Source organism: Volvox carteri (assembly GCF_000143455.1).
Source record: "Volvox carteri f. nagariensis unplaced genomic scaffold VOLCAscaffold_12, whole genome shotgun sequence".
Lineage (NCBI taxonomy): Eukaryota > Viridiplantae > Chlorophyta > Chlorophyceae > Chlamydomonadales > Volvocaceae > Volvox > Volvox carteri.
This window is the reverse complement of record NW_003307555.1, coordinates 81,454-97,378: the sequence shown is the minus strand read 5'-3', so window position 1 is coordinate 97,378 and position 15,925 is coordinate 81,454. Positions and strand designations below refer to the sequence as shown.

Below are 15,925 nucleotides of genomic sequence, written 5' to 3'. Positions count from 1 at the left end.
ATTCGTACGCTGCCGTACTATAGTCCTGTAAAGTGAGTAGTGATGGTGCCAGAGCTCCGTCGCTTTCCCTGTAATTTCATGTTTGGAAGTATTTATTTTAATAGTGATTCGAGAGCCCATCAATCTATTCCCAGGAACTTGTAGCCGTATTTATTTAGAGAATGGCCGCGAGCGTCCTCCGGCCGCCTCCTGTTAGCGTTGCTTCTCGTGCGCCTACTGCAGCTTTGGTAGGTAATGCAAGCTTGATATCAGCGTTTGTTTTCGCATTCTGGTCGTTTGTGCGGTTGTTCACACAGGTTGGACGGTATCTAACTTGTCGCAGGCGGTCTTGCCAGGGTCGGCATGCTTGGGCTGGCGCCGCGCTAACTTTGGTGGGTTTGGAGCAACAAGCGCTGCCTTGTTGGTGTGACAGCGGTCACGCCATGTTGTTGGAGGCTATGTCGCTCTGAGGTGCGCTAGGAGCTTAACGCATGGCTGCCTGTGCAGGTACCAGCACGTTGCTGTCACAGACGACACGGACTTGTGTGCAGATGCGCGCTGGCGTACCTGGGCTCCTAGACTCCCCAACCATAACTTCAGAACCTCAGCAAGGGTGAGCTCTTTGGTCTTACCTTGTTTTATTGTGGACGCTTTTAATATAGGATGCTGAAGACCGGGACGCGCATATGCATTCTGTTAGGTGCGTGCGGTGCTGTGAATGCTGGTGGAACCCTTGTGCTTTGGCTTTCACCCTCGGTTCAACCGATGCGGCAGCCCTCGAACTTTTCAGTTATCCTTTAAGGAGCTCGTTTGCTGGTTCATAAGATGTTGTGTTGTTTACTGTTTGATATGCTGCTGGTTGGGCCTTCAGGACGGATCGGGCTTACAAGCGGCCACCTATATACAAGGTATTTTTGCACAACGACAATTACAATAAACGCGAGTAAGTGAGTTGGACAGGTGGCAATTTTTTGACGTACAGCCACACGTAACTAATTGGCACCCTCGTTTCAACCTATTGCTAGGTATGTCGTCAAAGTGCTGCTGAAGGTTGTGGAAGAGATTACAGTGGATGACGCGGTGACTGTTATGCAGGTGAGCACTTGTGCTTGGGTGTGGGTCTGTGACACTAGCCAACCCCTATGATTTAAGGCCCATTCCTCGATTTGGGTTGTCAGTCATCACGCCCATGTCACTGCTTAGGTTGGATTCCTCTTGCGTGGACGCTATCCTATGGTTAGTGATGGCTGAGTACTTCGATGAACGCCATGCTGCTTTTGGCTATTTGGTGCGCAGGAAGCGCACGAGACCGGGGTCGCTCTTGTGGTTGCCTGCCCACAAGAGAATGCCGAGCGGTACTGTGAGGGCCTGCGCCTGAATGGCCTAACGTCGACTATTGAGCCAGCTGGTCGCTGAGTGCACAGCGTTCCGCGATGCTTCAGGAACCAGTTCGCTATTTCGTACGCCGTCTTGCCGCCCTATAGTGCGGTTTCCGTGTCGCGATATTTGTGAAAATCTGAGAGGAGGGGCGTCGCGCTTCCGCGATTGCGAGCCTGTCGTCGTTTGGAGTGTCGTTGGAGCGGTTCCCATCCCTGGTGCGATTGCGGTACAGTGAACATTTTTCTATATACAGCGGAGTGGTACCGCATATGCCGCGCCTTGTAGGTCCAGAGATTTTGAGCAGGTTGCCACAGCGGGCCACCTGGGGCGAGGAGCAGTGGGCAACCCTTGCCTCGGAACAGGGGAGGAGGTCCTCCAGCCTTAATGATTCGGGGCAAGTTGCCAAGTTGCCCTGAAGTTTTGATGCCCGTGTGGTTCGGCTGTGGGTGAGCAAGCCTCCCTAACGGTATATAGTCTCCAGAATCCCGTATTTTGTCAGCGGGGTGATCCGTGCGGTAAGACGTTAAATTATGGCATGTCGGGACAACTTGACCGATTGCTAGGTGTCAATTTAATGAGTTCCTTGCTGCGATGCATTCGGTACATGTCCTGTTCCGACTTCTGTATGAAACGCTTTATGGCCAGGGACAGGGCCTGACACGCGCTGGCTGGCGTATGCGTGTTTGCTTGTGTGAGTGTCATTTGTTTCGTGAGAGGTTAAATGCTGTGTGATCCTAAGTAACCCCTGCTATGCGAATTGCGGGTTTGTACTAAAAGGAAGTAAGGTTAAGTTATGGCGGAGAGTAAATCTCAGATGAGCTATGGTGAGCATTAGGAGAATCACTTCAGTATGTAGGTGAGCATTAGTTTTGCTTCATGAAGCGGACGGTTTTGGGTGTCGCTCGGAAGACTGAAGGCGAGGTGGGTTTTGCGCAGCTTCGACATAAGTCGGTCGATATGTGGGTTCCACCGAAAGGGTGTTGTCTTTTCATGTTGTTTTTCTTGTTTGCAGGTTAGGCGACTAACAAACGGCTCCTAGAGCAGCCACCTTTGTACTTTGCTTGGACAAATTGACGAGCTTGCCTTCAGCATAGCAATCTGTGAGGTTGTATCCTTTTCACTTTTGAGACGCTTTGTGTAAATCAGCATTCTAGGAAGTGTGCGCGACGTCTGTCCCCAGCAAGGTCACTCGCCTCCTGACCCGAATGATCCACATGCTTACCAGGTAGCTCCGCGTCATTGTACCCCCTCCGATACCAACACAAGCCCCAGGTGCGCATCAGTGGCTGGTGCACTTTGCCGAGAATGAAACGCTGAAATCTAGACGGTTTTTAATTAGGTGTTGGTTAGGTTGCGTTTTGATGATGATCTCCGTTCGTCCTCGGGGCGAGGACGTTGACACCACGCTTTCCCCGGTGTAGTGGTGCGCAGATGAAGGTGGTAGGCGGCCAGGTTTGCTTGTGCAATCAGCAGCTCCACAGCCCTCGCAAGGACTTCTGAACCTAATGAAGATGTCTGGTTCAGCTATGCCTCCCCTACTGCCGTACGGCGTGTACGTACACCATTACCCAAGTGCCCGCTAAGTTATATCTTACGCGCCCCTCTCATGCAGAGGAAGAAGGAAGCTTTTCGTGATCACGGACTACTATTTCAATAGCCCTGCAAAATGAAAATGGCACCTTCGCATGCACCTCCATACCGCCGTCGTGTATATTTCCCGTCGCACCTGTTGTCGTACAACCAACGAAACCACATAGTCGCATCTTAGTAAAAAAAATTCACTTTCCTCCGAACTCTCCAAGACGAGAAACGTATAACGAATGGACGAACCCTTGAACGAGGAATACGGATCAAACTGCCAACAAACCACTACCCAAATAATAGGCGTAAGTACGTTCACGTTTGTAACAAACCTAACAATCCGCGCTTATGCTCAAGTGTCACATACACCCATGCCACTCGGGCGGATTGCCCTCAACATGTTCAGTCTTCAGTCAAATGGCAAATGTAACAAATCAGTAACAACCAGCCCCACCATGTTCGCAAAACGTCGCATCGCGGTGGGCTGGCGACGTGGCCGTGCGGCAAGCATTTGCCCAGCATTTGAAAGTCCTTGCTGGGGACATGTAAAAAGGGGGAAAATCGGGGACATGTCGGTTCCCAGTCCCCAAGGGAAGCAGGGACACACAGCCCAACTATCAAACATCCAATTGCGATCCAATCGCGTCACAGCGATGATCATCGCGTCTGTACGAAAGATATGTACAATGTACGACTATAATTTCATGTCACAAAAAATACAAAGTGCTTCATCGCCAACTGGTTATCATGCAGTCCTTCGCCGTTCCTCATGGCCCTTCCAGGCCCTCCAGGTGTACGGCAGTACCCATCCAGTGAGTCAGAGCCAGCTCAGACAGCACCGCCACGCGGCCGCCCCGCCCGGTGCGAGCCACCGACAGCAGCGCCGCCGCGGCGGCAGCCGAAGCGTTGACATCGAACCGCATCCTTCTCGGGAAGGTAATACCGCCCTCGCCGCCGCCGCTGCCCCTACCCGCACCCCCCGAGGGCGTCATTCCACCCGGCCGAACACTCCCACCCCGCGCCGGTGGGGCCGCCCCCCCTTCCTCATCCTCATCCGCCTCGAACCCGCTCTCTCCCCTCCCCCCTTCCCCGGGCAGCAACGGCGGAGCTAAACCACTGCTCAGACCTTCTCCCGACGACTGCATGCCGTACATCCCCGACCCCGCCGCCGCCACGTTCTGCTGCTCCTCCACCAGCACCGCCATCAGCTCCCGTACTGCCCCCGCCGCCAGCAGCAGCGGCGCGCACTCCCGTACCCCGCACAACCGCGCCAGCAGCCACCCGGCCAAAACTCGGCAACGGCCCTGCTGCCAGCTCGTCGCCGCCGGACCGTCCCGCCAGCGCAGCAGCCGTACAAGCGCCGCCACCAGCGCCTCCGCGCGACCGGCGAGGTGCTCAACCTCTCCCCCCCGGGCCCCATCCAGCTCCCGCTCTGTCCCCGCCTCCCCCCCACTCCCTGGACCCACCAGAAGTGCGTCCCCCGCATCCGCCGCCGGCGGACCCCGCAAAGCTCCAGGCAGCCACAAACCCAAGGACACCGCCACGTCCTCGGCACGGCGCCGTACACCATCAACTCCCGCCGCTACATCGGAGTCCTTACTACTTCCCGTCGCTTTACCCACCTCCCCCTCCTTCCCCCCGTCCTCCTCCTCCTCTCCCACCTCGGACGACACGCCGGTCATCAGTCGCAACGCGTCATCGTCCGTGCTGACAGTCCTCAGCAGCTGTAGGGCCCAGTACCGCACATTCGGTTTCGGGTGCGACAGCAGCTGTAGCACCGCGGCGGCGGCGGCGGGGTCGGCGGCTACAGCCCGCTTTGCGTCCTTGTCGCCCGCCGCCAGGTGCACAAGCGCCTCCGCGGCGTTGACGGCGGCGTCCGGCGGGCCCCGACCTAGACACCGCACGAGGGCGGGTAAGGCTCCGCAGCCCCGCAGCTCAACCTGCAGTACAGGTGTGCAGTACAGGTGGGGTTGGGTGGGCACCCGGTGGGGGGTTAACACTGTTGGTAAATGCGGCGGAGAGGCTCCCATGTGTGTGTGGGGGGGTGTATGTAGCCCGCAGGCCGCGACCCAACGTCCCCGAGCTCCCCCCTCCCACCCACCCCCCTCCTAACCCCCCTCCCTCCCCCCTCCCAACCCCCCTCCCAACCCCCCTCCTAACCCCTCAAACCTAAGCCCTTCCCCATCCAAACCCCACACGGCACCCACTTGCACGTCCACATATCTCGACAAGCTGCACAACACTGCGGCGGCGAACTCCTGAGCGCTGCTGCCGCTGCTGCCGCTGCTACTGCTGGTACCCGCAGCACTCCCAGGACCAACAGCTGTAGCTGTAGCTGTTGATGTTGGGGGGCTCCGGCCTGCCCCTTCGGGTTGTTGCGGTTGCGCCGCCCCCCCCCGGCCGACGAGGTCCACCAGCGCCGCCACCGCCCCCGCCCGCACCACCACAGCCGCATGGCGCGGCTCATGCTCACACAGCAGCAGCAAGATCGCCAAGACGTACGTCCGGGCCCTCGAGGTGCCTGGAGGTGCGGAGGGGGGTGGTATTCGTGCTTCATGTTCAGATTATTATGACTATACACACATGTACGTGTGTATGTGTGTTTCAAGCCACACTGGAGTCAACAGCGACTCGCTGGCGGAAATGGCGGTGAGTCGGGGGGGCGACGGGCGGCAGCCCCTCTCCTCCTTTTCCCCTCAACCACAGCCGCTGGGTTTCGCCAGAGGCCCCACCCCGCCCGCCCAACCTCCTCACCGGTTGTGAGCAGGGGCACCAGCGCCGGCACGGCCCCCGCCCCCACCATCTGGAAGTGCATGTCGGGGTTCTGAGCCAACACAGCCAACACGCTGGCGGCGTGCTCCGAAACCACCGAACAACCGCCACCTGCACCTGCACCACCACCATCTCCAGGTCCACCTCCACCCAATGCGGCAGCAGCAGCAGTTGAAGGAGAAAACGACCCACGGGTCAGGAGCAGCCCGGAAGACGAAGAGGTGGAGGAGGAGGAACGCAGCAGCGGAATAACTGCCTCAACCACCTGATGGGCATAAGGGCGGGAGGCAGCGGCCATGTATGTATGCATGTATTACGTATGCAATTTCGCGAACGGGGGATGGGAGTGTGGGTGCAAATGCAACCTAATGAGTGTTCAGGAACTGGACTCGGCAACCCCTGGGGGGTGGGGGTGGGGGTGGGGGATGCACGCCATATCTGCGGATCTCCTCCCACACACCAAAACACCCACACCTCCCACCCTAGGTCAGCAGCCCAGACCCCCCCTTTCCCCCTCCCCCCTTCCTGTCTGACCCGCACTCACCCCGCTGCTCTTCATTCGGCCGTGTGTGGGAACCGCCTGAGCCAGAATGGCCAACAGCCGGCACGCGTGTATTTGCTCCTCCTCACCCCCCTGCCGTACCAGGGGCAACAGGGGCTCCAGGGCGCCATCCTGCGGGGCCATGCATGTATGTATGTATGTATGTGGGGGGAATCAGGACATAAGCTCCCCCTAGGGTGGGTCTTCCCTCCTCCTTTGTAACCCCACCCGGCCCCCCACCCCCACCCATGAGCCTCCACGAGCAGTTGCCGGGTTGCGATACCGTCCGTGGTTGGGACATGCCCACCCCCCACCCGATGGTGGTTGGACTTCTCCGTACGGCACTTGCTTGGTGATTTAGACGCTGTCAGTAGTGGACCCTTTGCGTCTTCTTGCGCGTCATGATCACCCTCCCCGTGTGTGTATGACGTGTCCGTCCACACACTTCCCCCCGCCCACGCCCCCTCCGCTCACCCTCACTGCGTCCATCTGGCACTCCGCCGAGTGGTTGCACAGCCGGGCGAGTACGAGCAATCCGTACATTCGTGCGACGTGGTCGCAGCGGGGGGAGCTCATCACCTCCACCAGGTGCCGTACGTGATTCAAGCCCCCTACCACTGCGGGTACCTGCGCTCGCGTACGGAACCCGGCATGGGCGGTCGGGAGACACACACACACACACACATACAGACAGACACACAGGTCATTACAACCCACACAGCAACCAAAGGGGCCTTATTTCCCAGTCACTCCTCGTCGTCATCTCATACTCCCGGGCGCCTTCCGGGCGCCCCCCCACCCTCCCCCCCCCGGGGGTAAGCTCCAATGCATCACTCGGCACGCCGCATCAACATCATCATCATCATCGCCCTCACCCGCCACCCTCCCTCCCGCCACGGCCATTTCCCCCCTTCCCCAACCCCCCGAGAGAAACACACACACGCACCTGCGGCACCAGCGCCATCTCCAGCAGCAGCGACGAGGCCATGTCCCTGCTGGCCACGTCCTCCAGAGGGCCCTCCAGGCACCCGCACAGCGCAGCCACACCCCCGCACCGGGCCACCGTCAGCAGAGCGGCAGCCCGCCACTCCCGCTCCACATCACAGGCAGGACTATGGGGAGGAGACTGAGGCTGCTGCTTATCTCCGTCATCATTGACTGTTGCAGCCGCCGATGCCGTCGCCGGCGGCGGTATCTGCCGTACAAGCTTGTACGTTGCAAACACAGCCATTTGCGCAAGCATGTTCGGCCGACAGCCCATAAGCCGTACAAGCAGCCCTAGGCCGCCCGCCGCCACCGCCGCTTGTGCCAGCTCCGGAACCCGAGCTGCCCGTACGACAACACTGGCGGCGAAGAAGGCCGCGCTGACGTCAGCGCTCATTTCGTACGCTTCTGCCGTACCATCCGACAACCCGCCGGCGGCGGCAGCGGAGGCCACCGGGGCATTCTTCGTACCGGAGTCGGACACGGCCGCTGCCGCCGCCGCCGCCATCCTGAGCGGCGGCGACTGTTTGCTGTTGTGTTGAGGTGCGGTGACCGGTGAGGGCAGCCGTGCAGCCGCCAACACACCCACAGCCGCCGCCACCGCCGCCGCCAGCTGAGGCATCAGGTCGGGGTGCTGTATGGGGGTGGTGGTGGTGGTAGCGGTGGTGGCGGTGGTGGTGGTGAGGAGGGAGAGGGCTTCCTCGGAAAGCAAGCTGCGGATGCGCGGGTGTGTGGGGGATGAGGATGAGGAAGTGGGGAGGCGGGGGGTGCGGTTGAGGTTGAGGGGCTTAACACGTGAACCTGACAAGAAGAGGGTCCGGAGGGGGCTGGCGAGGACGGTGAGCCCTGTGTGCGTCCGTGTATCGATCTGTCTGTCTGTCTGTCTGCGCATATGTATGTGTGTGTGCGGTCTGAGAGGACGGATAGCAAGTGGCACCAATGGCGGAGCCAAGACCCTGAAACCCGTCAGCCGTATTCGCACTTCACCCCGGGGCCAAACTCTACCCCTGGGGCAGTAGCTGCCAAGCACGGCATACTACGACATTGCACGGCACCGTACCTCCAATACACAAGTCGCCGGGCGGCTGGAGAGCACGCCGGAGGGGAAAAAAGGGAGGGGCCGTCGGGTACAACCCTGACATACACCACCGTACTCACGTGCAAAGACACTCGAGCGCAACGGCGGTGGTTGCGCTGACGCCGCGCTCCGGAACCTTCCAACGGTCGGCTGTGCAGCTGCGGTTGCCGTCGCCTACACCGCCGCCGCCAGCCCTACCGCCGCTGCCCGCTTCCATGCAGTCCGTGAGGAAGGGCAGTAGCCCGGGCACCCCAAGCAGCTCCGATGGCCTCAGCCGCCCCCCCACCAGACCGCTGTGGAGCTGGTTCAGTAACCACACGGCACCGGGCTGCTGCTGCTGCTGCTGCTGCTGTAGCGGTGGCAGCTGCGTGACGTGCGGTTCCCTCTTCCCGCCGGAGCAGCTGCTGTGGCTACTGCTGCTGCAGCTGCGCTCTTCAACCCCCCGTACGCCCTCTTCACCCTCGTCTGGTGGCGGGAGGTTTCCTTCTCTCTCATCTCCATGAGGTTCACCTCCGCAGCCGCCGGCCCCAGGAAGAGGAGTCTCCGCCAGAAGCTGTGACTGGTTACCCCGGGAGGGGGGGGAGGGAAGGGAAGTAGCAGTGGAAGTTGAAGTGGACGGGGATATGTTGGGTTTGGGTACTGTAGGGTGGGCGGGTATAGCCACCGGGGTGGGGGGCATGGAGACATGGGGGGTAGGCTGGCGGGGGGATCTAAGGACCTGCGTGAGGGCCTAACAGGCATAATATAGAGCGCGGTGCTGTCCCCACGGCCCCCACCCCGCACCCCCGGCTACCCGGAGGGGGGTCCCCGGTACACACCTGCCGCAGCCGCCTGATGTCCGGCAGCAGCTCGCTGGTCCCCACAACCCCCACCCGCCGGCTGCTGCTGCTGCTGCCAACGCTGCCGCTACTGCCGCAGCGACCTGCCTCACGCAAACTGCCCGCCACTGCATCATCGTCCCCCTCACCTCCCCCTGCTGCTGCCGCTGCTGTCGCAGCTAAGGTGCAGCTGCTGTCCCCCCCCTTCCCCCCCCCTTCATTGCCACCACCGGTCAGTGCCCAGGGGTACGGCAGTGGCCCCGAGGGCCCCGACCGGAGGCGGAGGGCCCCCCACAACCCCTGTTGAGGTTTCGGAGGTTGCAGAGGACCTCCGCGTCCCTCCGCAGAGGTGACAGCCCGTGCTTCCAATTGCGCCTCCCCCTCCCCTTCCTTTACTCCCTCCCCCTCCTTCCCCCCGGGGGGTGAGATCTGCTCTCCGGAATGGGACCCCCAGGGGGTGCCGCAAGCCATGGCAACCGCTTCCATTGTCGTACTCTGCAGACTACCCGAGAATGTGGAGGAGATGTCGACTGGGGCAGCTGCGGGCCCTGAGGGCGACGGTTGCGGCAGGAGGGTGAGGCGACGTCGCGCGTTCGGTAGTGTGGGTGGTGGTGGTGGTGGTGGTGGTGCCCCCGGGCTTGGCAGCTGCTGCTGCTGTGCTGCTGCTGAGTTGGCACCTGCTACAGCGGGGTCGCTGCTGCCATTAATGGCGGTGTCGGTGCTGCTACTGCCAATGCTTCCCGGAGTGCCCGGAGCAGTGGCCGTCCCAGCCCCCTCCGGGTCGGAGGTGCCGGGGCCCGGAGCGACCAGAGCGGCTCCCGACGTGTGGTGCCAAACCATTTCGCCAATCATGTTTATATCGTTGTTGACATTGGTGCTGTTACTGGTGCTGCTGGTGTTGTTAGTGGTGTTGGCGGCCTTGGCGGCCTGGCCAGATCCCGAGGGGGAGCCGAATGGCGGGAAGCCGAAGGAGGGAAAGCCGAAGGGGAGAGCGGTGCATGCGCGGACTGTTCGGCGGGCTGGAGGGCTAGAGGCTGGGTTGAGGGTCTGGATGCGCGTCTGCGTGGGGGAGGCGAGGGATGTGAGGGCGAGGCTGGAGGACGGGCCGTGCTGGCGGCAGTCGTGGAGCTTGGGGGACGGCCGGGGGCTGAGAAAGCAGGCGCTTGAAGAAGCGACCATTTTCAGCTAAATGTTGAGTTCTGGAGACCTGCAGTGTGGTTGCGGAAAATGGGTGTTATTGCAATTGCTGATAACCCAATTGGGTCCTGAGAATTCCCAACGGAACATGGTTGGCGACAGCTGGCATACAACGAATTTAAGCAATCGTTATACATTCTGACACATGCCGCATGGCAATTGCATATGCTTACAGAAGGGCGATTACGGCGCAAGTGGCTATAGCGTCCGAGCATGCGCTTTAGGGCCGTTGGTATCCAGTCACAAGCCGACCAATTTCCTTCCAGGGAACGCCATTAAGACCTATGACATGGAGACAGGACTAGTATCCTGCGTAGATGTGGAATTCGTGGCCCTTTTATCGTCGAGGCAGCCTTGCAAGGTAAGTATGTTAATCCGCTAAAGGAAATGCGAAGGAAATTTAGAGAAAAGCAATTGGCACAATCCAATTATCTTCCATCGCAATAATGGAAGGCCCTGCACCCTTGCTACAAGCTTGGTGCGAACAGCCGTACGCATGGTCAATCGCGCTGTTGTACATTGTCCGGAGCCCACTTCTGTTACAATACAAGCTCGAGAGAGCTTGAAAAGCCCAGACGAGCCAGGAGGCTCATGGACCGCGAGTTTTAACGTAGTCAAAAAGACGGAAGGAAGGAAGGAAGGGGCTATGAACCCCATCTGCGAGAGAAAAAAGTAACTAGAGTAACCGACCTCAGGCTTACAACTCGGCTATCAGCGTACGTCGCCTCATCCAGGTGTGTACGATCTGCGCAAGTCCGCCCTGATCATTAGGAGCTTTTCCTTGTCTTTTAACTCTTCTGTTGGCGTAACGAAACCAACGGCAGCTCAACCAGTTTTACAGATTGCCATCAACGCTTTACTTGGCTTTACTTCGTGGAAAGTACTAGCCTCGCTCCGGGCGCAAGTATAGCCCTGCAAGTACAGCCCAGTGATGCTGCAGTGATTGCGTCTATGACAAAACGAAAAAACACTCCTCATAAGGACAAAGAGTTTCTTTCCAAAGCACATGAACGGGATGTACAAGTGATACGCGAACGGCAGGAAATGGCTGCCTGGACTGGACCAAGTGGCAGCACACCAGTACGCTTAGCAATGAATGGAGAAATGGAGGATCTCAGAAATAATATAGTGAGATCAGGAACTGCTTGGCACCGTTTTCTGAGGTGATGCCTCAGATCCTACAGGTTTTGCCGCTACTTAGGCAACTGAAGAAGTACGGCGCAACCTTCGAGACCTTGTTCAGCGTCCCAGTACAACAGAGCAGCGCACACGACCACAGCCGGAACCCATTATGTTCCACCCGGACAGGCTTCTCCTCGAGGTGCCCGAGGACCGCATTTTGGAGGAGACACTTCAGGCCCCCCGCCCGGGGACCACGATCTCCTTCGACGTGCTGCCCCGCATACCCAAGCCAGGGACTGCCCAGGCGAACAGCTGATGGACGTCCAGCTCAGCACAAGCTGGACAAGCCAGCTGACACTATGCCTCAAATCTCAAGGACACGCAAAAGTCCTGACAAGCAATAATTGTTACATTCAGCTAAAGACGCAGTGTAGCTTCAGAGAACAAATAGCACTTGGAGATCTTGTTCTTACGATAAGACCAAAAAAAGGTCGGCCCAGACGCAGTTCGCGTCCTATCGGAACAGTGAACCAAGTAAACAGTGAAGTCAGGCCGAAATCACAACACGCACAAGTGACATTTTGTCCACCGCACCCCTCAGATTAGCCAGACACAACTTGGTGGGGGACCAGGCATGTAGTTACAAAAGCGCGATTATGCATGTAAGGCATCGTGGCACTGATCTGGGTACTGCCTTTCAGGGAGGAAGACCTGTGTTGGCATCAAGGTCGTAAACGGCTCCGTGTCTGTATGGCCGATGCCTGTCGACGAGGACCTAAAGCACAATTGAGAACGTAAAACATGTTGCCTGTCTGGTGGTATGCCTTGGCCACAGGAATACTGTCGAGACTCTAGACGACTTGTGCGGGAAGGGCAACGTCCCGATGCAGTTGGTTGGCAAGCGTCGAGGTTTCAACGAAAGGGCGACGATCATGCACTCCTACCAGAATTGAATATATGATTTCACAAAATTATGTAAAATGGGCCACGGCCTTGACATGGCGGGGTAGCAACATACATACACAGCGGCTACAACTTAAAAAGTGCAAGCTAATACGCACGTAGTGTACAACGCCATCTCCTTTCATTTGAAAGATACATATAAAACAAATGACGGCATGACCAGACTGAGTGTTTACTAATTTTATTCCCAAAGCGCCCTGCTTCACTGGACAAATTACAAAGATGAAGTTTAAAATTAATATCATGTGATTCAGCTGTGCAATTCCTGAGTCTCGTCGTGTAGACGCCTTGTGGCTTCCCCCATGACGGAAGGTCCGGCGGCAAACACGCCAAACCATCTGCCAGCTAATCTCGGATCAAATACGTCAGCCGGAAACCGGCCGGGCTGCGGGGTACCGCGCACCTTGCCGTCCGGCTCACACGATTGTGACACCCAGCTTGGCAATCAGCACTCAGCACACCCTGCAAACATCGGTGATGCCAAGGAACCGTCCCCCGAAGTGACACTTCTTCCTTCCGCTGCGCGGCTTTATGGCGCCGATGGTAATGGCAGCAGCTCCCAACCGTCGCCGCCTTTGTCCGTCCGCTGCGGCGCCTCACTGCCTGAGCTTGGCGGCAAGGTTCGAATGGGTGAAGTAACTACGGGGGGAGGGGCAAGGGGCGGCGGACGGTTTAAAAAGGGTTCAGGGCCACTAAGGGGGATGTATGAAGGGGGGCATTAGAGGCTTGAGCCCCTGTTCTCCCACCTAGTGCCCGACCTGCCCTCGGGCAACACGCCCTCGCGGCCCAGCTCTCCGCGATCTCCTGCCGCTCTTTGACTTGGATTTGATTCCTCCCACACCCCACCCCTCACCCCTCACCCCCCCACCCCCCACCCCACCCCTCCAGTGCCGGCGACTGACTCCCCCCACTCGCCTGGCCGGGTTGCACCACATCACGTCACTTCCCCACATCCAACAACAAGAGCAGCGTACGACTCGGACAACTCTGCACCACCAGCAGCACCACCAACACCACCAGCAGCACCACCAGCACCACCAGCAGCACATGCGCGGAACTGGTAGTGGCGGTGGTAGCGCTCCTGGTGGTGGTGCTGACCTCCCTAGCGGCGCTGGTACGGCACTGTTGGTGGACTGGGGGCTTATGCGGCGGCCCATGCCAGCCCAGCGGCTGGGTCGTGTGGTGGCGCGAACGGCGGAAATGCTGAAGGCCGGGCGGCGGCAGCTACAGCCGCATGCGCAGCAGGACGAGCAAACGCCGCCGCCGCCGCCGGTGTCGCCGCCGCAGCAGCAGCGGGGGGACAAGGAGGCCGCTACGAGGGCTGGCGACGATGTGGAGGACGTTGTCGTATCGTGGGCCGTACAACGGGGTCTCAGTGCCTGGCGGGTCGCCCGGTGAGGGGGAACTGAGGGGTGGTGGTGTGTGTGTATGTGTATATGTATGTGTATGTGTGTTTGCCAATGGTTGAGTGAATGACTTCAATGTTAACACATTCATTACGCCAGTTCATGTGCATGTAACCGGCAACTGGTTTTAACTGACCAACTAATTCTACTAACTTAGAACACGCGATCCAGCAGCTCTCCGGTCACACCACCCACCGCTGCCGAACTCCCCACTCCCCTTCGCGTAACCCTCCTCCCCAGCCGACCCACTGACATGACCACCACCACACACACACACACGCACACAGCACACAGCACACACAGCACACTCCCCCACCTTCACTTCACTCCCGCACCCACCCACAGGCTGCAACAGGCCGATATGGACCCCCTTGCCGGTTACCCCCGCCCCGCCCGGGGAGGCGCCCCCAACACCCCCACCGCCCGCTTGGAGCCACCCCGGGTTGCGGCGGGGCAGGAGGGAGACGAGGGCACAGGATTGGGCCGGCCGTCGCAGCAGCAGCAGCAGCAGGAGGGGGAGGAGGCTGTGGCGGTTGAGCGGCGGCGCAGGGAGCGTCACGAGGAGGCGGCGGCGGCGGCGGTTCGGTCGTTGCTGGTGGCCGAGGCGGTGATGGTGGGGCGGGAGAGGGCGGCAGCGGCACGGAAGAAGGCGGCCCTGCGGCAGGTGTGTGTGTGTGTGTGTGCATGCGTATGTGTATACGTGTTTCCCCTCCCCTTCCCCCTCCCCCGCCCCGCTCCACCCTGCCCTGGACGGGCCCCCTCAGCTGAACCCTCCCGCCCCGTTTCCCCCTCAGGCCCGGTGTACGGCAGTCAAGTCCTGGCACTCCAGGGAGAGGGCCCGGGCGGCGAGGGAGGCCGCGGAGAGGGTCAAGGCGCTCAAGGTTTGCGGGGAAGGGAGGGGGGGGCTCCCGAACAGCCAACCACCTCAACCGCCCGGGCTCAACCGTCACCTCACCTCCGCCGCCTTCGTTACAGGCGCCCAACTGCACCTCCCTGCATCCACAGACGCGCAACCACCCCTTCCCCTCCCCCTTCACCTCCAGCCCCCCTTCCCCCCCTCCACCGGCGAGCAAATTTATCTCAGCTTACGTCACCTCTAAATCTACACACGTCAGCTTTTTGCTCTTTTGCCGCCATCACACCGTACCTTTAAAATGTTACGGATGGTCTTCCTGCTCTCTTTCCGCACTTTATTTTTAGCCTTGGCGGCTAGGTAGGTAGTTTTCCGCTATCGTCATGACTACTACAAACATCGCGAGGACTTCTTCTTCACAACCGCCAACTGGTTAGTTGTGCCTCCTTCACTTCTGGCACAACAGTCTTTCCTTCGCATCACCTTCACTCGCTCGTGGTTCGTCTTACCCCCCTCCCCCCCAGTCACACAACTACTCGGCCTACCTGCTACTGGCCTCCCGAGCCAAGGACTCCCGGCTGCGGGAGCTGCTGCAGCGGACGGACGCCATCATGGCGGCCCTCACCGAGCAGCTGCTGCAGCACAAGGCCACAAGAGCCGCAGCGGCGGCGGCGGCGGCGGAGGGGCCCGGCGGCGGAGGCGGCGGCGGAGGAGGAGAGGAAGTACGGGAGCGGGAAATACGGAATACCGTTGTGTCGGTTGGTGAAGCTGCAGGTGGGGTGCAGCACGCGGCTGGTGGAAGCTTGCCGGGGATGGCGGCGGCGGCGGCGGTGTCGGCGACGGCGATTTCCGCGGGAGGGGAGGCAGCGGCGGGTAGTAACGTGGGGCATGCCGCGGTCGCAGCTGCCGCGGCAGCAGCGGCAGCGGCGGCGGCGGCGCGCGGCGGCAGTAGCCGCTCGACGGGGAAGGCTGCTACCGCCGACGGCGCCGCGGTGGTGACCGACGGCGCTACGGCCGCAATGATCTCCCGCCAGCAGCGGTACTACGACGTCGTACATGGGGCCCGGTGGGTTTCGGAGAAGCGGGCGGTGCGTGTGTATGTGTGTAGTTCTGTGTGGAGCGAGGCGTGGGACCAATTAGATTGCCGCGGAGGGGTCGCTGGTGCGTCCAAGTGTGCATCTGCGCCGATGTCGGTGGTGGCTTTCCTCTGTCGGTGTGTGTGTGTGTGGGGGGGTATTACACGGTCCGTTG

General features: G+C 59.9%; 2 protein-coding genes across 2 annotated transcripts; one reads left to right on the top strand and one right to left on the bottom strand.

Annotated features, from left to right (window-relative positions):
- Positions 1–85: 85 nt before the first annotated feature.
- VOLCADRAFT_73976 (uncharacterized protein) lies at positions 86–2,514 on the top strand. The gene is made up of 6 exons (XM_002948967.1): positions 86–227; positions 323–371; positions 487–592; positions 851–922; positions 1,005–1,074; positions 1,276–2,514. The coding sequence occupies exons 1-6, from the start codon at positions 162–164 to the stop codon at positions 1,393–1,395; spliced, it is 483 nt and encodes a 160-aa protein (XP_002949013.1). The 5' UTR covers positions 86–161; the 3' UTR covers positions 1,396–2,514.
- A 1,193-nt stretch (positions 2,515–3,707) lies between these two features.
- VOLCADRAFT_89249 (uncharacterized protein) lies at positions 3,708–8,532 on the bottom strand (the record flags this gene model as incomplete). The annotated part of the gene is made up of 8 exons (XM_002948862.1): positions 3,708–4,880; positions 5,148–5,461; positions 5,695–5,977; positions 6,257–6,385; positions 6,728–6,880; positions 7,200–7,871; positions 8,298–8,322; positions 8,396–8,532. The coding sequence occupies 8 exons, from the start codon at positions 8,530–8,532 to the stop codon at positions 3,708–3,710; spliced, it is 2,886 nt and encodes a 961-aa protein (XP_002948908.1).
- Between the last annotated feature and the right edge of the window lie 7,393 nt (positions 8,533–15,925).